The sequence below is a fragment of the Podarcis filfolensis genome (assembly GCF_964270895.1).
Source record: "Podarcis filfolensis genome assembly, chromosome: 8".
Lineage (NCBI taxonomy): Eukaryota > Metazoa > Chordata > Lepidosauria > Squamata > Lacertidae > Podarcis > Podarcis filfolensis.
In genome coordinates this window covers 9,372,766-9,389,119 of record NC_139611.1, presented here as the reverse complement: position 1 = coordinate 9,389,119, position 16,354 = coordinate 9,372,766, and the positions used below count along the sequence as shown (strand labels likewise).

General features: G+C 47.2%; 2 protein-coding genes across 2 annotated transcripts in view; one reads left to right on the top strand and one right to left on the bottom strand.

Annotated features, from left to right (window-relative positions):
* The window catches only part of FAM131C (family with sequence similarity 131 member C), a 569,848-nt gene that overhangs the window by 188,448 nt on the left and 365,046 nt on the right, over positions 1 to 16,354 (top strand). The gene's annotated exons all lie outside the window — the stretch shown is intronic.
* On the bottom strand, positions 3,811 to 12,730 carry TMEM82 (transmembrane protein 82). The gene is made up of 6 exons (XM_083626627.1): positions 12,427 to 12,730; positions 12,269 to 12,341; positions 10,791 to 10,965; positions 8,771 to 9,179; positions 5,623 to 5,810; positions 3,811 to 4,642 (listed from the first exon to the last, which is right to left on the bottom strand). Exons 1-6 carry the CDS (start codon positions 12,518 to 12,520, stop codon positions 4,541 to 4,543), a joined length of 1,041 nt encoding a protein of 346 aa, XP_083482753.1. The 5' UTR covers positions 12,521 to 12,730; the 3' UTR covers positions 3,811 to 4,540.

Sequence of the window (16,354 nt, the reverse complement as noted above, 5' to 3'; positions counted from 1 at the left end):
GAAAAAATGAGGTTAGAATATGTTAAGATAATTATAGGATAGAAAACAGAGGAAGATGGAAAGGAATTGCTGAAACAATTAACAGAAGTGGAATACAAAAAGGGAGGTGTGAGGAGGTCGTTGAAATAAGCGAATGAAGGATAGGATGATGAAATTGTATGATGTGTTGTAAATTGTTTTTATTTTGTTGTGTTAGTTTAATATGTTAGTGTTGTGTGGTGTTTTTGTATTGTATTGTCTATTTTGTTTTGTAATGTCTGTAATGTTTAAATTGTTGGAATAATAATAATAATAATAATAAATTTTATTTATATCCCGCCCTCCCCAGCCGAAGCTGGGCTCAGGGCGGCTAACAACAATAAAACAATACAAAAGTACAACACAAACAACGCTCTAAAATCATTCATTATAAAATTAATTAAGTTCAAGCCACTGGCCACTATTGGGCCAATATTATTAAAAAAAACAAAAACAAAAGAAGGCAGGTGAAACGCAAAAAAGTAGGCACCTCACTCCAAGAACCCTAATTTATTCTAAATTAAAATTAGGAGGAGCAGGGTACAGGATCAGTAGGTGCCAAGGGGGGAGGCTGAGAATGCTGTGGTGCCCGCTGGCAGCAGATCCCAGAAGAATCCTGCTGGAAAAGTTGATAAAGAGTCCCATCTAGGCCAGCACCCAGTCCTCACAATGGCCAACCAGTTGCCCCAAAGGGAAGCCTGTGAGTGAGACCTGGGCACAACAGCGGCCCCCTCCCCGCTAGCAGCACACTATCCAAGGACAAAAGGAAACAGTGCTTCAGGTGCTGTGGAACTCACCGCCACAGGCTATTGCAACGAAAGCCAGCTGGCATAAGAAGCAAGCGTTGCAAAGGACTGGGTAAGGTTGTGGGCCTAGTGACAGTCTCTCTGCCTCTGGCGTTCCCCTCTCATGTCTTGGCCCTGAATCATCTTTGCTGCTTCATGGAGACCACTTCCCTCTATGGGAGACAATGTTTTCTCCAGCCTGACCTTGCAAGGGGCAAGGGTACAGATGTGTTTCTCAACTCCCAAGCAGAGCTCAGACGCTGCGTGCTCTGAGTCATTGGCCAGCCTTGGAATGAACCTTTGCAAATATGCGCCACCACAAACTACAGGATAGAACAAAGGCCTTCGACTCCTTGTGATATTTCACACAGGAATGTAGGAAAGTGGCCTTACACTGAGCCAGACCCTTTGTCCACCTAGCTCAGTTTTGCCACTAGCCTGGTGCCCCAGAGAAGCCGCCACCGCCACAAGCAAGACATGAGCACAACAGCCCCCTCCCCACTTGTGATCCCCAGTGTTATGTACTGAGTTCAATAGGATCCAGAAGGCAGCAGTCTGATTGGTCCTAGAACAATAGGATTCAGAATGCAGCAGTCTGATTGGTCCTAGAACAATGCAGCAGTATGATTGGTTGGCAGGAACCACCCAATCATGCTCCAGATAGAAGTGAATCCACAACCTGATTGGCTTACAGTAGAATTCCGGAATTAGCCAATCATGTGCAGCCCATTGTGTAAATAATGTATATAAAGCAGATACTTTGAGGGGACATTCATTCATTCCTCCTCACCACTATGAGCTGAATAAAGAGCATGAGATCACTTTGCGACTCTGAGTATATTTCACCCAGCAACAGGAATCACCCAGGGGGGCTGCCTGCTTCCAGTCCTGGAGTGGACATTCAGCCACCGTGCCTGGCAACCTTTTGGAGGTCTCCATTTGGCACATTTCGGAGACAAATTCAGTGAGATTTAGGCTGCAAGGATAAGCAGGACCACTGCCCTCTCCTCCTCTGTGTCATCATTTTCTGGAGTGGGGTTGAATGTTTTTATTTCCTGGTCTGCAGTGGTTTCCTTTCTTTTGTCCAGCACTCTTGCGGAAGCAGCTGAGCTGTGTCAGCATTTGACAGCTCATTTGAGTTGCAGTGGTGAAGCCTTGAGTCAGCTTGAGCTGGCGTGGGTAGGAGGGAGGAGGTGGGAGAGCCATTGAGGATTCCCATATAAGCCTTGCTTTTCGCCAACCAGACAGGCAGACAGGAAGTGCAAGTGTGGGAGACCTCCCCCTCCGCACATAATCGTGTATCCCCATGATTACAAGGGCTGGAGGCAAAGGGAAGGGAAGGGTGTGGAGCACAGCACTAAGAATATAAAGGAAGGGCATGCAAGATTAGGCTCGAGGCAGAGAAGGAAGGAAGGATTGATCAAACCCCAGTTTGCAAAGAGGCTTCTGGGTAGGTAGAGGGTGTTGGCACACACGAGGATTAAATCACTTTGTGGTTTAATCCGTCTGCAACAACACAGCCATGGATCTGGCTCTGCCCGGCCAGCTTTTCCCACACTCCTGATAACGTACAATTCCCCCCCATAGCTTCCTGAACAGCAAGGCATTTGTAGCACAAAGTGCAGCTACAAGTTAGTTAAGCACACTAAAGACCCCCACCCCCAAATTTCAATAGGTAAGTGTTAAGGACACGGGTAGGCAAACGAAGGCCCGGGGGCTGGATCCGGCACAATCGCCTTCTAAATCCAGCCCGCGGATGGTCCGGGAATCAGCGTGTTTTTACGTGAGTAGAATGTGTACTTTTATTTAAAATGCATCTCTGGGTTATTTGTGGGGCATAGGAATTCGTTCATTCCCCCCCCCCAAAATATAGTCCAGCCCCCCACAAGGTCTGAGGGACGGTGGACTGGCCTTCTGCTGAAAAAGTTTGCTGACCCCTGGTTAAGGAGGTCCTTGGGTGGCTAGTCAAGAAGAGTTAGACAAATGCACTGGGGATAAGGGCTGTCAGTAGCCACTAGCCACAATGACTATGTTCTACTTTTTTATTGATAAAATTACTTTTGTATACCACCGTGTTATAAGTGAAAATCCGGACACAAAAGTTGTTGAGCGGAAATTCACCAAAATCTACACTTCCGACATGGGCTGCCATATGTCCGGATTTTCCCAGACAATTCAGCTTTAAAAAACCCCACAATAATACAGATAATCACCCAGGTGGCTGATGAATCCATGATTAAACAGTAACAGGCCCCGCTGGTGCAAAAATGTATTCCAGAAACGATGTGGCCTCGGCTGAATCTCTGCTGGTAGGGAGACGGGTGACACTCCATGCCCATTTCTGGTTGGATAACCATTCTTGCAAGTTAGCCCCTTCATAAGTAACAAAGAGTCTTGTCGGCTACCAAATGTATTATGGAATAAGCAGATACAGAAAGTGAGAGCCTTAGCAAGCATAGTACCTGGGTCTATTCAGTAGCGTCTGAGTGTGGAGAAGGAGACAGTAAACTCTGAGGAGAGGGAAATTAAATGCCAAAAAATCCCCAAACCACTCAACAACAAAGCAACTCCAACCACAGGCAACATTTCGCACATTGGACTCTGATCTACAAAAATCTTATTTCCATAATATAATCCCATAGTTTTTCAGCTGCTCCAAGACTCATTTTTGATGCATGAATGCTATATCATTGTTAATGGTTTATTATTCTCATCATCTCAATTTCCTACCTGCTGCTCACTGTCAGGATCCAGGTCAGGTTACAGGAATTTAAAAACAGTTTAAAACAAATTACTACTGTCATGCGAATAGGGTGGATCCTGAACACACACATCTATTGATCTATTGAGCTGAGGTGTCAAAGGCCAGGGAAAAAGGTGCGTCTTCAGCAAACAATTGAAATGACACACATAGGAAGATGCAGGAGGAAAAGGTGCGTCTTCAGCAAACAATTGAAATGACACACATAGGAAGATGCAGGAGGAATGACGGATGAGAAAAAGGGCTGGGGGGGGGGACAACTTTATTTAGGAATGTGGGGCGTGCAGAGAGCATGAAAAAGACTCCAGAGTTTCACATAAATATTTGTTGTTGTTTAGTCGTTTAGTCGTGTCTGACTCTTCATGAGCCGATGGACCAGAGCATGCCAGGCACTTCTGTCTTCCACTGCGTCCTGCAGTTTGGTCAAACTCAAAATAGAAGTCCGCTTTATTCCAGTTTTTGTCAGAAGCCTTTGCTCCCTAGGCACACCAGCTCTTTCCTTAGCTATCAGCACAGTACTTCAGTGTTTATTTAAGACAAAGGGGGGACATTTTCAGCACCCCCTGCAACACACATACATGAAGCACATCATCCCTTGGTGCAATCTGTCCACCTACCAGCCCCTGTGTGTTCAGTGTGTGTTCTTTTGGTGGCATTCCCATAGCAGGCTGACTTTAAAAAGGGTTGGCTGTTTGTTCAAGAGAGGAGATAGCTTAAATTGGGGGGTAGGGGGGTTGCAATTAATGGGGTGGGGAAATGCAAGGCAACAACTAGCACAGAAATAAATAAGTCACCATTTAGTAAAGTGACAGGCATGAAATATCTATCCCACATCCAATGCGGGGCCCAGAGAGCCCAGAGTACAGTGGATCAGATGAAATCAAGCATTGGGATGAAATCCAGCCCCTAGGATTTCCCCACCTTGGACCTGCAGTCACTGGCTCATATCAACCTCCTCCAAAGCCCGCTCTGTGTTTCAGGATGTTGCCGTTGCAGAGTGGGATTTTGAAGGGTCTTTGTAGTGTCTCGAGGGCTTTCGGGAGGCAGAAGCTGAGGGCGAGAACCTTTGAGAATAATCCTGAAGTGCCACAACAAACAAAAGAAAAAAACAACAGAAATATTAGATTCTAGAAAGCAAATCAATGATATCTTCAAATATCTCAAGGGCTGTCACAAGGAATAGGGAACAAGCTTGTTTTCTCCTGCTCTGGAGGTGAGGACCCAAACCAATGGTTCAAGTTACAAGAAAGGAAATTCTGAGTAAACATGGGAATAGTTTTCTGGCAGTTATAGCTGTTGAACAGTAGAACAGACTTCCCTCGGAAGATGGAAGGCTCTCCTTCATTGGCGGTTTAAAGCAAAGGTTGGACGGCCATCTGCCATGGCTGCTTTAGTTGAGATTCCTGCATTTCAGGCAGTTGGACAAGATGACTTTCAGGGTCCCTTCCAACTCTACAATTCTATGATTCTATGATTAGGAGGAGATTTGTGACAGGCATAGGGGAGCATTTCTTTCATGAAATAGCTGTTAAACTTGTGGAGCTCATGATCACAGGGTGTGGCATTTTGAAGGAGATTAGACACATTCATTGTGTATATATAATCCCGTCTCTCCTAACGCTCTGGTGGCCATGAGACACTTTGGACTGTGGCTCCCATCTCTGCCTGCGTCTGAAACATCTGGAGGGGCACAAGGTTGGGGAAGCATGGGACAGGCTATATGCCGGGAGAGCAGGAAATGTGTCCTCCGAGTTTAGAGACAGGAGCAGATGTTGGAGAGAAACCCCAGGGATTGGCTTTCACCATCTTCCTCAAACTGAGAGCTTTCCAGACCTCCATGTGACAAAATGGTGGACCTCTGGTATGATTCAGTGTGACTGTTTCCAAATATGGTTTTTTTAATAGGTTTTTAAATATTGTCTCCCCCCAAGGTGGTGGCAGCCTCCACTGAGGTCTCTCAGACTTCCCACCCCAACAAAGCCCACTGTTCCTCTCCCTTCCCACTGCCATCTTGGAATACCTTCCAGATGGTGCCAACACTCTCTTGCACCTCCTCACCTGCTTCCTGCAGATATCCAGTATAATTCCCGCCCGCATCAGGCACCAGATCTCCCCCACCAGTGAAACAAGGATGTTCACAATGTCCATCCACCGGCCAACGGTCATCAGCAGGATCAGGAGGCCCCCCATCCTGACAAAGACCGTCTGGTAGGCCATCTGCTCTGTGGGGTTCTGCCGTTGCTCTTCTGCCATTGGACAAAGGAAAGATAAAACGGTTAGGTTTATGCTGGTCAACTTATATACAATGCCAGTACTATTCAGAGGAGACTTGTTTAAATTAATGAACCTAAGAAAGACTCACACTGGATACACTCTGCAAATGAGAAGGCAGGGATGGGGAACAACTGTGGTCCTCCAAGTGTCAAGGACTGGCTGGATGAGGAAGAGCAGTGGGAGCCCAAGAGACCCCCAGGGAAGATGCAGAAGATGACGACTTAGATCCTGGGTCCTGGTGGTGGGACACGGAAGAGCAGTCTGGGAAAGGGACGAGCTGGGAGGTGCTAGAAGCAGGGAGTTTGAGTGATCCAGGGAAGTCAAGAGGAGGCACCTTCCAGGACACGATCTGAGGCCAAGCGTCACAGTGTGAGCACAGACTCAGAAAGAGAGCAGTCAGAGGTTGCCCTTGCTCCCAGCTGCAGGGCAGTCTCGGTCCTGCTGGCTCCCTTCCCCCTCTGATACCCCAATCGATTAGAATCCTGCACGTTGCCGAGCGTTGGGCCAGACAGGCCCAGAGGATGAGCACTCCCCTTTGACGCAGCCTTCATCTGCTTGGGAGGGATCCAGAGTGAGAGGCTAGAGGGGGAAGTGAAGGGCTAGTGGTCAGTTTCAGCAACTTCTCAGCTGGATTAAGGTGAACCAGAGGACTCTGCTGTGTTGTTGTTGTTTAGTCGTGTCCGACTCTTCGTGACCCCCTGGACCAGAGCACGCCAGGCACTCCTGTCTTCCACTGCCTCCCGCAGTCTGGTCAAACTCATGCTGGTAGCTTCGAGAACACTGTCCCACCATCTCGTCCTCTGTCGTCCCCTTCTCCTTGTGCCCTCCATCTTTCCCAACATCAGGGTCTTTTCCAGGGAGTCTTCTCTTCTCATGAGGTGGCTAAAGTCTTGGAGCCTCAGCTTCAGGATCTGTCCTTCCAGTGAGCACTCAGGGCTGATTTCCTTCAGAATGGAGAGGTTTGATCTTCTTGCAGTCCATGGGACTCTCAAGAGTCTCCTCCAGCACCAGAATTCAAAAGCATCAATTCTTCGGCGATCAGCCTTCTTTATGGTCCAGCTCTCACTTCCATTCCTCACTACTGGGAAAACCATAGCTTTAACTATATGGACCTTTGTTGGCAAGGTGATGTCTCTGCTTTTTAAGATGCTGTCTAGGTTTGTCATTGCTGCTGTGTTAATAAAAGCTAATTGCATTCCGTGCCTCCTGTGTGTCCCTGCCCTGTGGTCGACCTGGGCTCACTTGGCAGCTTCTGGACACCAAGTGATGCTGGTCTCCCAACTCCAGCAAGGCCAGTAGTCTGGGATGATAATGGGAGCTGGAGGAGTCCAGTAACATCTGGAGGGCCACAGGCTCCCCCACCCCTGCATTAAAAGGATGCAGAGTAGTGGGGGAGGCATCTGGGGCAGTGAGGGCAAGTGATGGTCTAGTTAAGGGACAGAGAACCTGTGCTGCCATCTAGACCTTGCAGGACTCCGGGTCCCAGCAGCCAGCATGGGCAAGAGTCAGGGCCGGAGCTGGGAGCTGGAGTCATAACAACATCATCCGGAAGGCCACAGGCCACCATCCCTGCTGTAGGGATAGCTCAGTGAGAACAGTCTCTTAATCTCAGGGTTTCTGGTTCAAGCTCCACATGGAGCAAACGTTTCCTGAATTGCTGAATAGTGTTGGGACTAGAGGACCCAACTCTACAATTCCACGATTGTATCATCAGCAGAACCAGTCCAATTTTCTCTTCGAAAAAAGGCAAGAAACCGAACTGTCATGTCAACATAGGAAGAGGTATTGTACCAAGTTGATACTATTTTGCCAGCCTTGCATTCTCGTGTCCTTTTGAGTAGGGCTGAACCCGGGGTCTCCTACGCGGCAAGTGTGTGCTCTGCTTTGTGCTCTTTATTTGGGACTTCCCCAATAAAGAGGCCCCAAATGAGCAGAGGAAGCTGCCTTAGACCAGATCATCAGATGCTTTCTCCGCCTTTCTCTTGTAATTGGCAGCAGGTCCTCAGGGTCTCTGACAGGGTGTGTCTCTCACTGTGTGTGTGCCCTGTACACATCTTTGCATTTCTTCTTTCTTTGGGGATCCCTCGTAGTCAAGTAAGACTGTCTTCCATAAACACAGTTTTAACAATGAGTCCATAAGTGACTGTGGAGGCCAATTCTGGATCCACACATCCTTCCACAGTGGGGATATAGGTTTCCGGGCAGGAGTTGATCACGGTGAGGGTTTGCCAAGCGTTGCTTCCTCTTAGCACGTTTCTCCCTTTTGTCCTGAGTTTGAGTGTCTTCAAAGCCCATGACACCTTTGGAAAAGGCTGTTCTCCAACTGGAGTGCTCGCAGGCCAGTGTTTCCCAGTTGTCGGTGTGTATCCTACTTTTTAAAGATTTGCCTTGAGACAGTCTTTAAACCTCTTTTGTTGACCAACAGCATTCCATTTTTAAGTTGGGAATAGAGTAGTTGCTTCGGAAGACGATAATCAGACATCCGCACAACATGACCAGTCCAACGAAGTTGATGTTGAAGAATCATTGCTTTGACACTGGTGATCTTTGCTTCTTCCAATACACTAACATTAGTTTGCCTGTCTTCCCAAGTGATGTGTAAAAATTTTCAGAGACACCGTTGATGGAATGGATCTACAAGGGATCTTTGTATTTAGTGGATCTTTGTATTTAAGATCCCCCAGCTAGAAATGCCAGGAGTTGCACCTGGGGACTTTCCCCCTTACCAGACATTATTCTGATGGCCTGTGATGCCACGGAACGTTCGCAAACATTCCAACCGCTCCAGGAAGGGAAGGTGCCAGAAGCAGACCATTCTGCAGGAGGGTGCTGCTTGCTTGCTGCTGGGGAAGGAACCCAAAGGCCACACCTACCACCCTCCCAAAGTTCTTGCCCACTGAGCCAGAGGCCAGCGAGGGGAGGAGGAGCTCACCTTGCATGTAGATGACAAGCAGCGTGTAGCAGATGGTGAGCGGGGTCCAGAAGCGGATGGCCTCCGAGGTGGTGAGGAAGTCCCGGTTGATCAGGGCCACCGCCGCCAGGTCGGCCACCACGAAGGTGACCTTGAGGGCGTTGCAGAGGAGGCGAGGGATGCCGTGCCAGGTGGTCAGGAGGAAGAGGCAGGCCCCACAGTAGCGCTCCTTGCAGTGGAGCTCGTACATGGTGAAGATGTGGCGCGTCAGGCGCCAGACATAGTAAGTTAAGAGTCCTGCCAGGCCGACGCTGAGGAGCAGGTTCCAGGTGCGGTGGGGCGCCCCCTCCTGGAGGTAACTGAGACTGCAGGAAATGCCGCAGCCCAGGGAGTACTGGCAGAGGAGGTAGAGCTGGCTGCTGTGCGCCCCCTGCAAGATCCCAGTGGAAATTGAGAGATGGTAGCAGTGTATATTAATTTTTTATATATAGAAATAATTTCAATTATAAAGAAATAGAGTGATACAAAGGGGGGAAGGGAGAAAGTAAGGGGGGGAGAACAAATGTGTGTGTAAGAAAGAGAGAAAGAAACAATACACAAAACTGCAATGTAATATACAGTCGTACCTTGGATCCTGAACGCCCTGGAACTTGGACTTTTTGGCTCCTGAATGAATTGTTCCACTTTGCGGACATTCTTTTGGAACCCGAATGTCCGATGGGGCTTCCACAGCTTCTGATTGGCTGCAGGAGCTTCCTGCAGCCAATCAGAAATAGCTACAGTGGTACCTCAGGTTAAGTACTTAATTCATTCTGGAGGTCCGTTCTTAACCTGAAACTGTTCTTAACCTGAAGCACCACTTTAGCTAATGGGGCCTCCTGCTGCCAGCGTGCCGCTGGAGCATGATTTCTGTTCTCATCCTGAAGCAAAGTTCTTAACCCGAGGTACTATTTCTGGGTTAGCGGAGTCTGTAGCCTGAAGCGTCTGTAACCTGAAGCGTATGTGACCTGAGGTACCACTGTATTTGGTTTCCGAATGTTTTGGAAGTCGAACAGTCTTCCAGAACAGATTCTGTTCGACTTCCAAGGTATGACTGTACTCCCATACATTCATATATTAATTGATATGGACGGTGGCAGTGTATGGGGGGTGTTTATTTTGATTATATATATTTTGATTTTAGATTTAGATTTTGTTCTGTCAACCACCCTGAGACTTCCATGTATAGGGCGGCATATAAATTCAAGAAATAAATAATAGTGGTTAGTGTGTCGGACTAAGACCGGGGAGATCAGAGTTCAAATCCCCAGTCGGCCATGGAGCTCACTGGGGGACGTTGGGGACCAGTCACTGCCTCAGCCTAACCTACCTCACAGGGATGTTGTGGGGACAAAATGGGGAGGAGAACCACCACGTACAGCACTTTGAACTCCTTGGAAGAAAAGCTGGGATGTAAATGCAGTGCATAAATAAAAAAAAATCCCTCCATCCAAATGGCAGGATAAATCTCGACTGTCGCAGGAATTCACTTCCTTCTATCGCAGGGCTCCTGGTTACTTTGACTCCACTCAGGTGCTTGTTTGGGGGTTCCCCGGCTCCCCTCCACAGCAGGCATGTGGTCCCACCTCAGCCCGCACATGAAGAAATATAATAATAATAATGATAATAATATAATAATGATTTATTATTTATACCCTGCCCATCTGGCTGGGCTTCCCCAGCCACTCTGGGCGGCTTCCAAAAAAATATTAAAACACTGTAATACATCAAACATTAAAAGCTTCCCTAAACAGGGCTGCCTTTAGATGTCTTCTAAAAGTCTGGTAGTTGTTGTTCTCTTTGACATCTGGTGGGAGGGCGTCCCACAGGGCGGGTGCCACTACCGAGAAGGCCCTCTGCCTGGTTCCCTGTAACATGGCTTCTCGCAGTGAGGGAACTGCCAGAAGGCTCTCGGTGCTGGACCTCAGTGTCTGGGTAGAACAATGAGGGTGGAGACGCTCCTTCAGATATACTGGGAAAAGGGAAAGAAAGAGTCGCTCACCTTGTCAAGGGAGAGGACGGTGGAGATGGCCCGAAGGGAGAACTCCAGCACCACCAAGGCAGCCACACGATAGCCGACCACCGTGAAGGTCCCGGTCAGCACCAGGAGATGCAGCTGGTCCAGCAGCGGCCACTGGCTGCGGATGATCTCCTTCTCCTTCTGCCGGTCGGGGTCGCTGGGGCAGAAATGAGGGTCTCAAGAAGGGAAAGGCAATTTCTCCGCTCAGGACTGAGAGCTCAAACTCAGGAAGCTACAGGGACTAGCTGGAGTAAACACACCTTCCCTTTGCCGAGTCCCATCTGAGTACTTCCAGGAGAGCCCAGAGGGCTTCTCCCACCACCAGGGTCTCCAAGGTTGGCAGGAACCTGATATCCTCTGCATTTACTCCAGGAGAACCATCTTCCACCTCTCCCAGGGGCAGAGAGGTTTGGGAGCTCACGCATGTCTGAAAATACCCTTTGGCCTTGCAACAATCCACCTTCACAGGCTTTGGGTAAATTGCACATGGGACCCTATACATACTCAGAGGGGGTGCTCCTCTTCTGTACTGTTTCTGGGGCCTGAAAAGGGTCTTCTTGGGGCTTGGCTCCAAAAAGACCCTTGGAAACACACAAAGGTTTGTTCGCTGGCAAACACAACCTCCCTGGCTGCCTCTTCCTGTCTCAATCTTGGGGTGTGTTCAGGTCCTCTGTGATCATTTCACATTTCCCAAGTTGAGTTTGGTCACCGAGATCAAATGAAACCTGCTCCTAATTAAGCTCCCGGTTCAGCCCTGACCGAAACTGTCCCCAAATCCATAGGGATGTGTTTGTGATGCCCCTGTCCTCATACAAAGAATCACAGCTAAAGGACAACCTCATCCTCTGAAAAATAGTTGATACACTGCTGAATATCGTTTTCCATTGCCTGTGCTCATCTGCTTTGTTTTCCAAAGCTGAAAAGATTAAGGAAATGCCAAGAAAGGCATCTTTGCCTGGCAATCTTTTTCTCACCAATACAAAAGGCATCTCGCCAGCCAGCGTACAAAGAAGTCAGCTGGGCACTGCCCAGGTGGGGCCATGCTTGCGCCCTGCCCTGGAGATAAGATGCTGCCACTCCAATATTTAACTCCCAGGGATCCCTGGGACTCCAAAGCATGGCATTGGTGGAAGCTCACACGAACCAGATCTTAAAAGGGGGTTCCTCAAAGGCAAGACCAGAGACAATCAACTTCGCAGGAGCAGAAAATCTGGGCTTGTCCCTATTGAATTAATAGTAGTGTCTGATATTTTTTCTGCAGACAGACAGCCATGAAAGCATCCGGATTCAGGAGGCAAACGTGACACTAGGCAGATCGGCTTGCTGGTCTTTATGGCTCCCAGTCAGCACCTTATCAGAGCGCTGCAGGGGTTAATAGCCACCCCAGGGCCGCCTGCAAGGACAGATTGAGGAAGCGACTCTCTGTTTAGAAATCTCTGCTCTGCCTAACAAGCACTCACTTCAAACAGTTGATGTAGATGTAAATCTTCATCAGGCTGCCCAGGATGGAGATGGCACAGGCGCCCACCAGCCCTGCAAGGAAGCAAAGGTCAGAAAGGGGGTAGGGCTCAGTGGGTGGGGTAGGTGCCCCCCCCCCCCGGGAGGAGGAGAAGCTCACCCTGCAAGACGGAGTCCACCAGATCGGAGCCCCAGGCCAGGCTGGGGAAGGCGGGCAGCCAGGAGACCAGGTAGGAGTAGAGGCTGGAAAGCATGGTGGTGCGGTGGGGCAGGGAGAGGGTGAGTCTGGCCTTCCTCTTCCCGGCTGCAGGCTCAAAGGTCTCCTGTTGGAGGGCTGGCGAGAGCCCAGGGACCTTGTGCTTGTGTTGCTGCTGCTCTGGTAAATCATTGCTGCCTCTTTGCCCCTCCTGGGGAGGAGGCCACTCAGCCAGAGCCCTTGCACAACCATTTCTGCTTGGGGAGAAGCCGGAAAATCATTTCCTGGGCCAGTAGTAGCAGCAGCAGCAGCAGCTCCCCAGAGTGAAAGCAAAGGGAAACACTTAAGGCAAGGAGGTTTTTGAGCTCCAGCCCAACTGCAAAATGTTCTTCTTTTTTTCCTTCAATTTTTTTTATTACTTTTCACAAAATTATAAACAAACAAATAAACAAACATACAAACATAAATCATAACCTTATTAAAATTACACTTATTAACATTGTTAAGTGACTTCCTCGCTTCCCCTTGGTTGAATTTCCATGCATATCCTTTTAACGGCTTTCCAAATCATAACTCTTATAAACTTCACTTAGTCTGTTAACATCCTTATATCTTTTCAATTCAAGATTGAACACGTTCAACATCACACCAGCTGCAAAATGTTCTTGCAGGTGTTGTCCTCTCTGCCTGTTGCTGCCTCCCTTGAGCCTCTTCTGAGAAGCCCCTTTTTTACAAAAGCAGGTGCCAAAAAGGAGATCATGTAGGGAAGTGCTGCTGAGCATACGCAGAGTGCTTTTCCCTCGCATCACTGGTGAGTAACTTTAAATGAAGGAGGAGGACTCTCATGCGGGCCTGAGCCCCAGAATCCATTTTTCTTCTCAACAGACTACTTTTAGGTCACAGCACTTCAGAGCTGCATTTGTTTTACTTGTGATACGTGGGTTTTTATGCATACTCCGACAGACAGCATAGCACACATTAGAAATGCATGCAAATAAATGCATCTGGACGAACACGAGCCCTTGCTTGTTTTTTTTTTTTAAGTGATATTTACTCAAAATTTCAAAAATACGTAAGTATAGAAAAAGAACAGAAAAATACAACAAAAGATAAAAAGAAAAAGAAAAAGAAAAAAAGAAAAATACTAATCCCATATTGCATCTTTTCGTTTGCTTGTTTCTTGGACCTCCTCACGCCTCCCTTTTTGTATTCTAGCTTGATTCGTTATTTCAGCAAATTCTTCCCATATTTCTCAATTTTTGTTTAAATCTTTATCTTAACAGTCTATCTTATTTAATTAACTCAACATATCCTTTCCATCTTTTACATAATCTATTATTCAATTTACCTTTAATTTCTTTAACCTTGTCTTACCTTAAAAACCTTAAAATTCAAAATTTAAACCATATTTCTACATAATTCCTTAAATCCTTTCTACTAAAGCCAATTAGTTCCTTTCCAGCATAATCCCTAATATTTCATTAGTGTTACACTAATTCCCAAAATAAAAAGAAATTTTTCTTTTTATAAACTTTTCCTCTTCTCTAGTTTTTATCCAACGTCCCTTCTTCCTGGTCTCGGGTTATGTCAGTCCTTTCTGACCATTACATCCAGTCCATCAATCTGGTGATCTTATGTCCGAGGCCCTTAAGTCTCTTCTATGCCCCTTCTGCAGATTTTCTTGTTCTTGTTTGTGTTTACGCTCTTCTTTATCCTTTGTTGGTTTCTTTCGTAGTTTCTTTCCTTTCTCCTTGAGGAGTGGGTCTCCGGGGAACTCCAACTGGTGATAATCTCCGTTTTCCTTCATCAAACTAGCCCATTCCCCTGAGTCCCACTCCCCGTCATCGTCATTGCAATCCAAAAAGTAGTTATCCAAAAAGTAATTGTCAACCTGTTTCATAGTCCCACCAGAATCGAGAGCTTCCTTGACTCCAGCCACTTCCAGACACACTCCAAGTTCAATCTTCCAATGCAGCAGCTTTTGCTCCTGCAGGACTTTAGGTCTCACCATTTGTATTTGTATTACTTGGGATGCAGTCGCAACCTCTTCCGTCTTCATCTGCCCTTGGACTTGCCCTATCAAACCAGTTTCCTGTATAATTTCTTTATCCTTGTTTCCTGTTAATTCATATTCACTGGCTACAGCAGTCATCAAGTCCAACTTTTCATTCATCAAGTTCATTTTCTCATGCAACTGCTCCAGCAAAGCATTTGTTTTGCCCAGGGCAGACACCAAAACTTTCTCCCAACACATTTCTGTTCAAGGTCGAACGACTGGTCCCACGATCTCAATCTCGCAGCTGTGAAGTCTCCGAGTAAACTGCAACAACCAACTGACAGGCTCCCTCTAGGGGACACAATTTCCATCTTTAGAAAACGTATCCAACGAAGGAAAATTACTTTCGATTTTCAAATACTTTGTTTCTTTAAAATGCAGAAATGCAGAAAGCAGCGTTGAAGTTAATTTGTTTCTCTTTTTTTTTAAACTATCTGTCAAAGTGCTCCACTTTTAATCAATGGACGTCTCCAACAATTTCTGTCCTGACACCCCGTTCCCAGGTTTGGGACGATGGAAACTTATATTCCTTTACTCTCTCTCCTGCAGGCTTAAACAGTCAGATTCCCCCCCCCCCTTTTCTCCTGCTTCCAAGGGGGTTTTGTTGGTTATAGATGCAGGAAATTTCAATCTTTAAAATAACTTTCCAGGCTATTAGGTTGCAGGGTTTTTGCTTCAGTCTATTTACAAAAAGCGGAAGGTGGACTTCCTGTTTACACCTTTCCGCTTCGGTGCCAAATTAGTACTTTTTTCCCTTATTCCCCTTAAATAATCTTTAAACTTGACCTACTCACGGGTAGTTGTTTGATAGCCGAATTGTCACAGGAAAAAGGTCAGCGCTCTCCAGCAACAGCTGTGCGGCTTCACTCCACGGAAGAAGCAATTGACTCTCAGCACCACGCCAGACACCCCGTTTCGCTCCGGAGCTCGTTATCGGGCTCCTTTGCAGATTGGGGGGGGGGCGCTGAAGGTGCCCGCCGAGTCCCACAGTCACAGGCTTCACCCGCCTGTGGTTTCAGAAGGGTCCCCGCTTCGCCGTAGTGGCAAGACCCGATTTCCGTGGAGCTAAATCCCTCAGAACTAGAGGGAATCCGCCATTGCCGGTGGCGCCGCCTCCGGAAGTCCCCGAACACGAGCCCTTGCTTGGACACACCGCATACCAGAAACAAACCCCAGGTGCCAAAGTTCACTCGGTCTAGCCCAGCTCCCTTTGCACAATGGTGAAGCAAAATGTAACAAAGACCTGTCAATCAAAGCAGCAGGATGCCTTGTAAATCAGCAGGGTTCCAACTGTGGTACTAGCGGAAATAATAATAATAATAATAATAATAATAATAATAATAATAATAATAATAATAAATTAATTTATACTCCGCCCATCTGGCTGGGTTTCCCCAGCCACTCTGGGCAGCTTCCAAGAAAATATTAAGATACAATAGCCTGTTAAACATTAAAAGCTTCCCTAAACAGATGTCTTCTAAAAGTCTGGTAGTTTTTCTCTTATTAAGCTTCTTATTAAGGCTGTCAGATAAAGAGAAACCACTCCCCTTTGTGTAACAAATATTTATTTTTGTACTCAGCAGGGGTGCCAAGTTGAATAAAACATTGAGGGTTTTCAGGTAAGCCCTACTCCACATAACTGATCACATGATGTGGCACATGCACATTTGAATGGCAATGCCCATCAGCTTGGGAGGATCCCTCAAATATTTTGGGGGGTTTGTGTGACGGGACCTCAGCCACTACGAGTTGACTCCTATAGTACTCAGTATATGTAAAGACTGTAACCAAGGAAGTCAGGGGAAGTTTGTATCTTGAATTTTTATACTGTCTCGA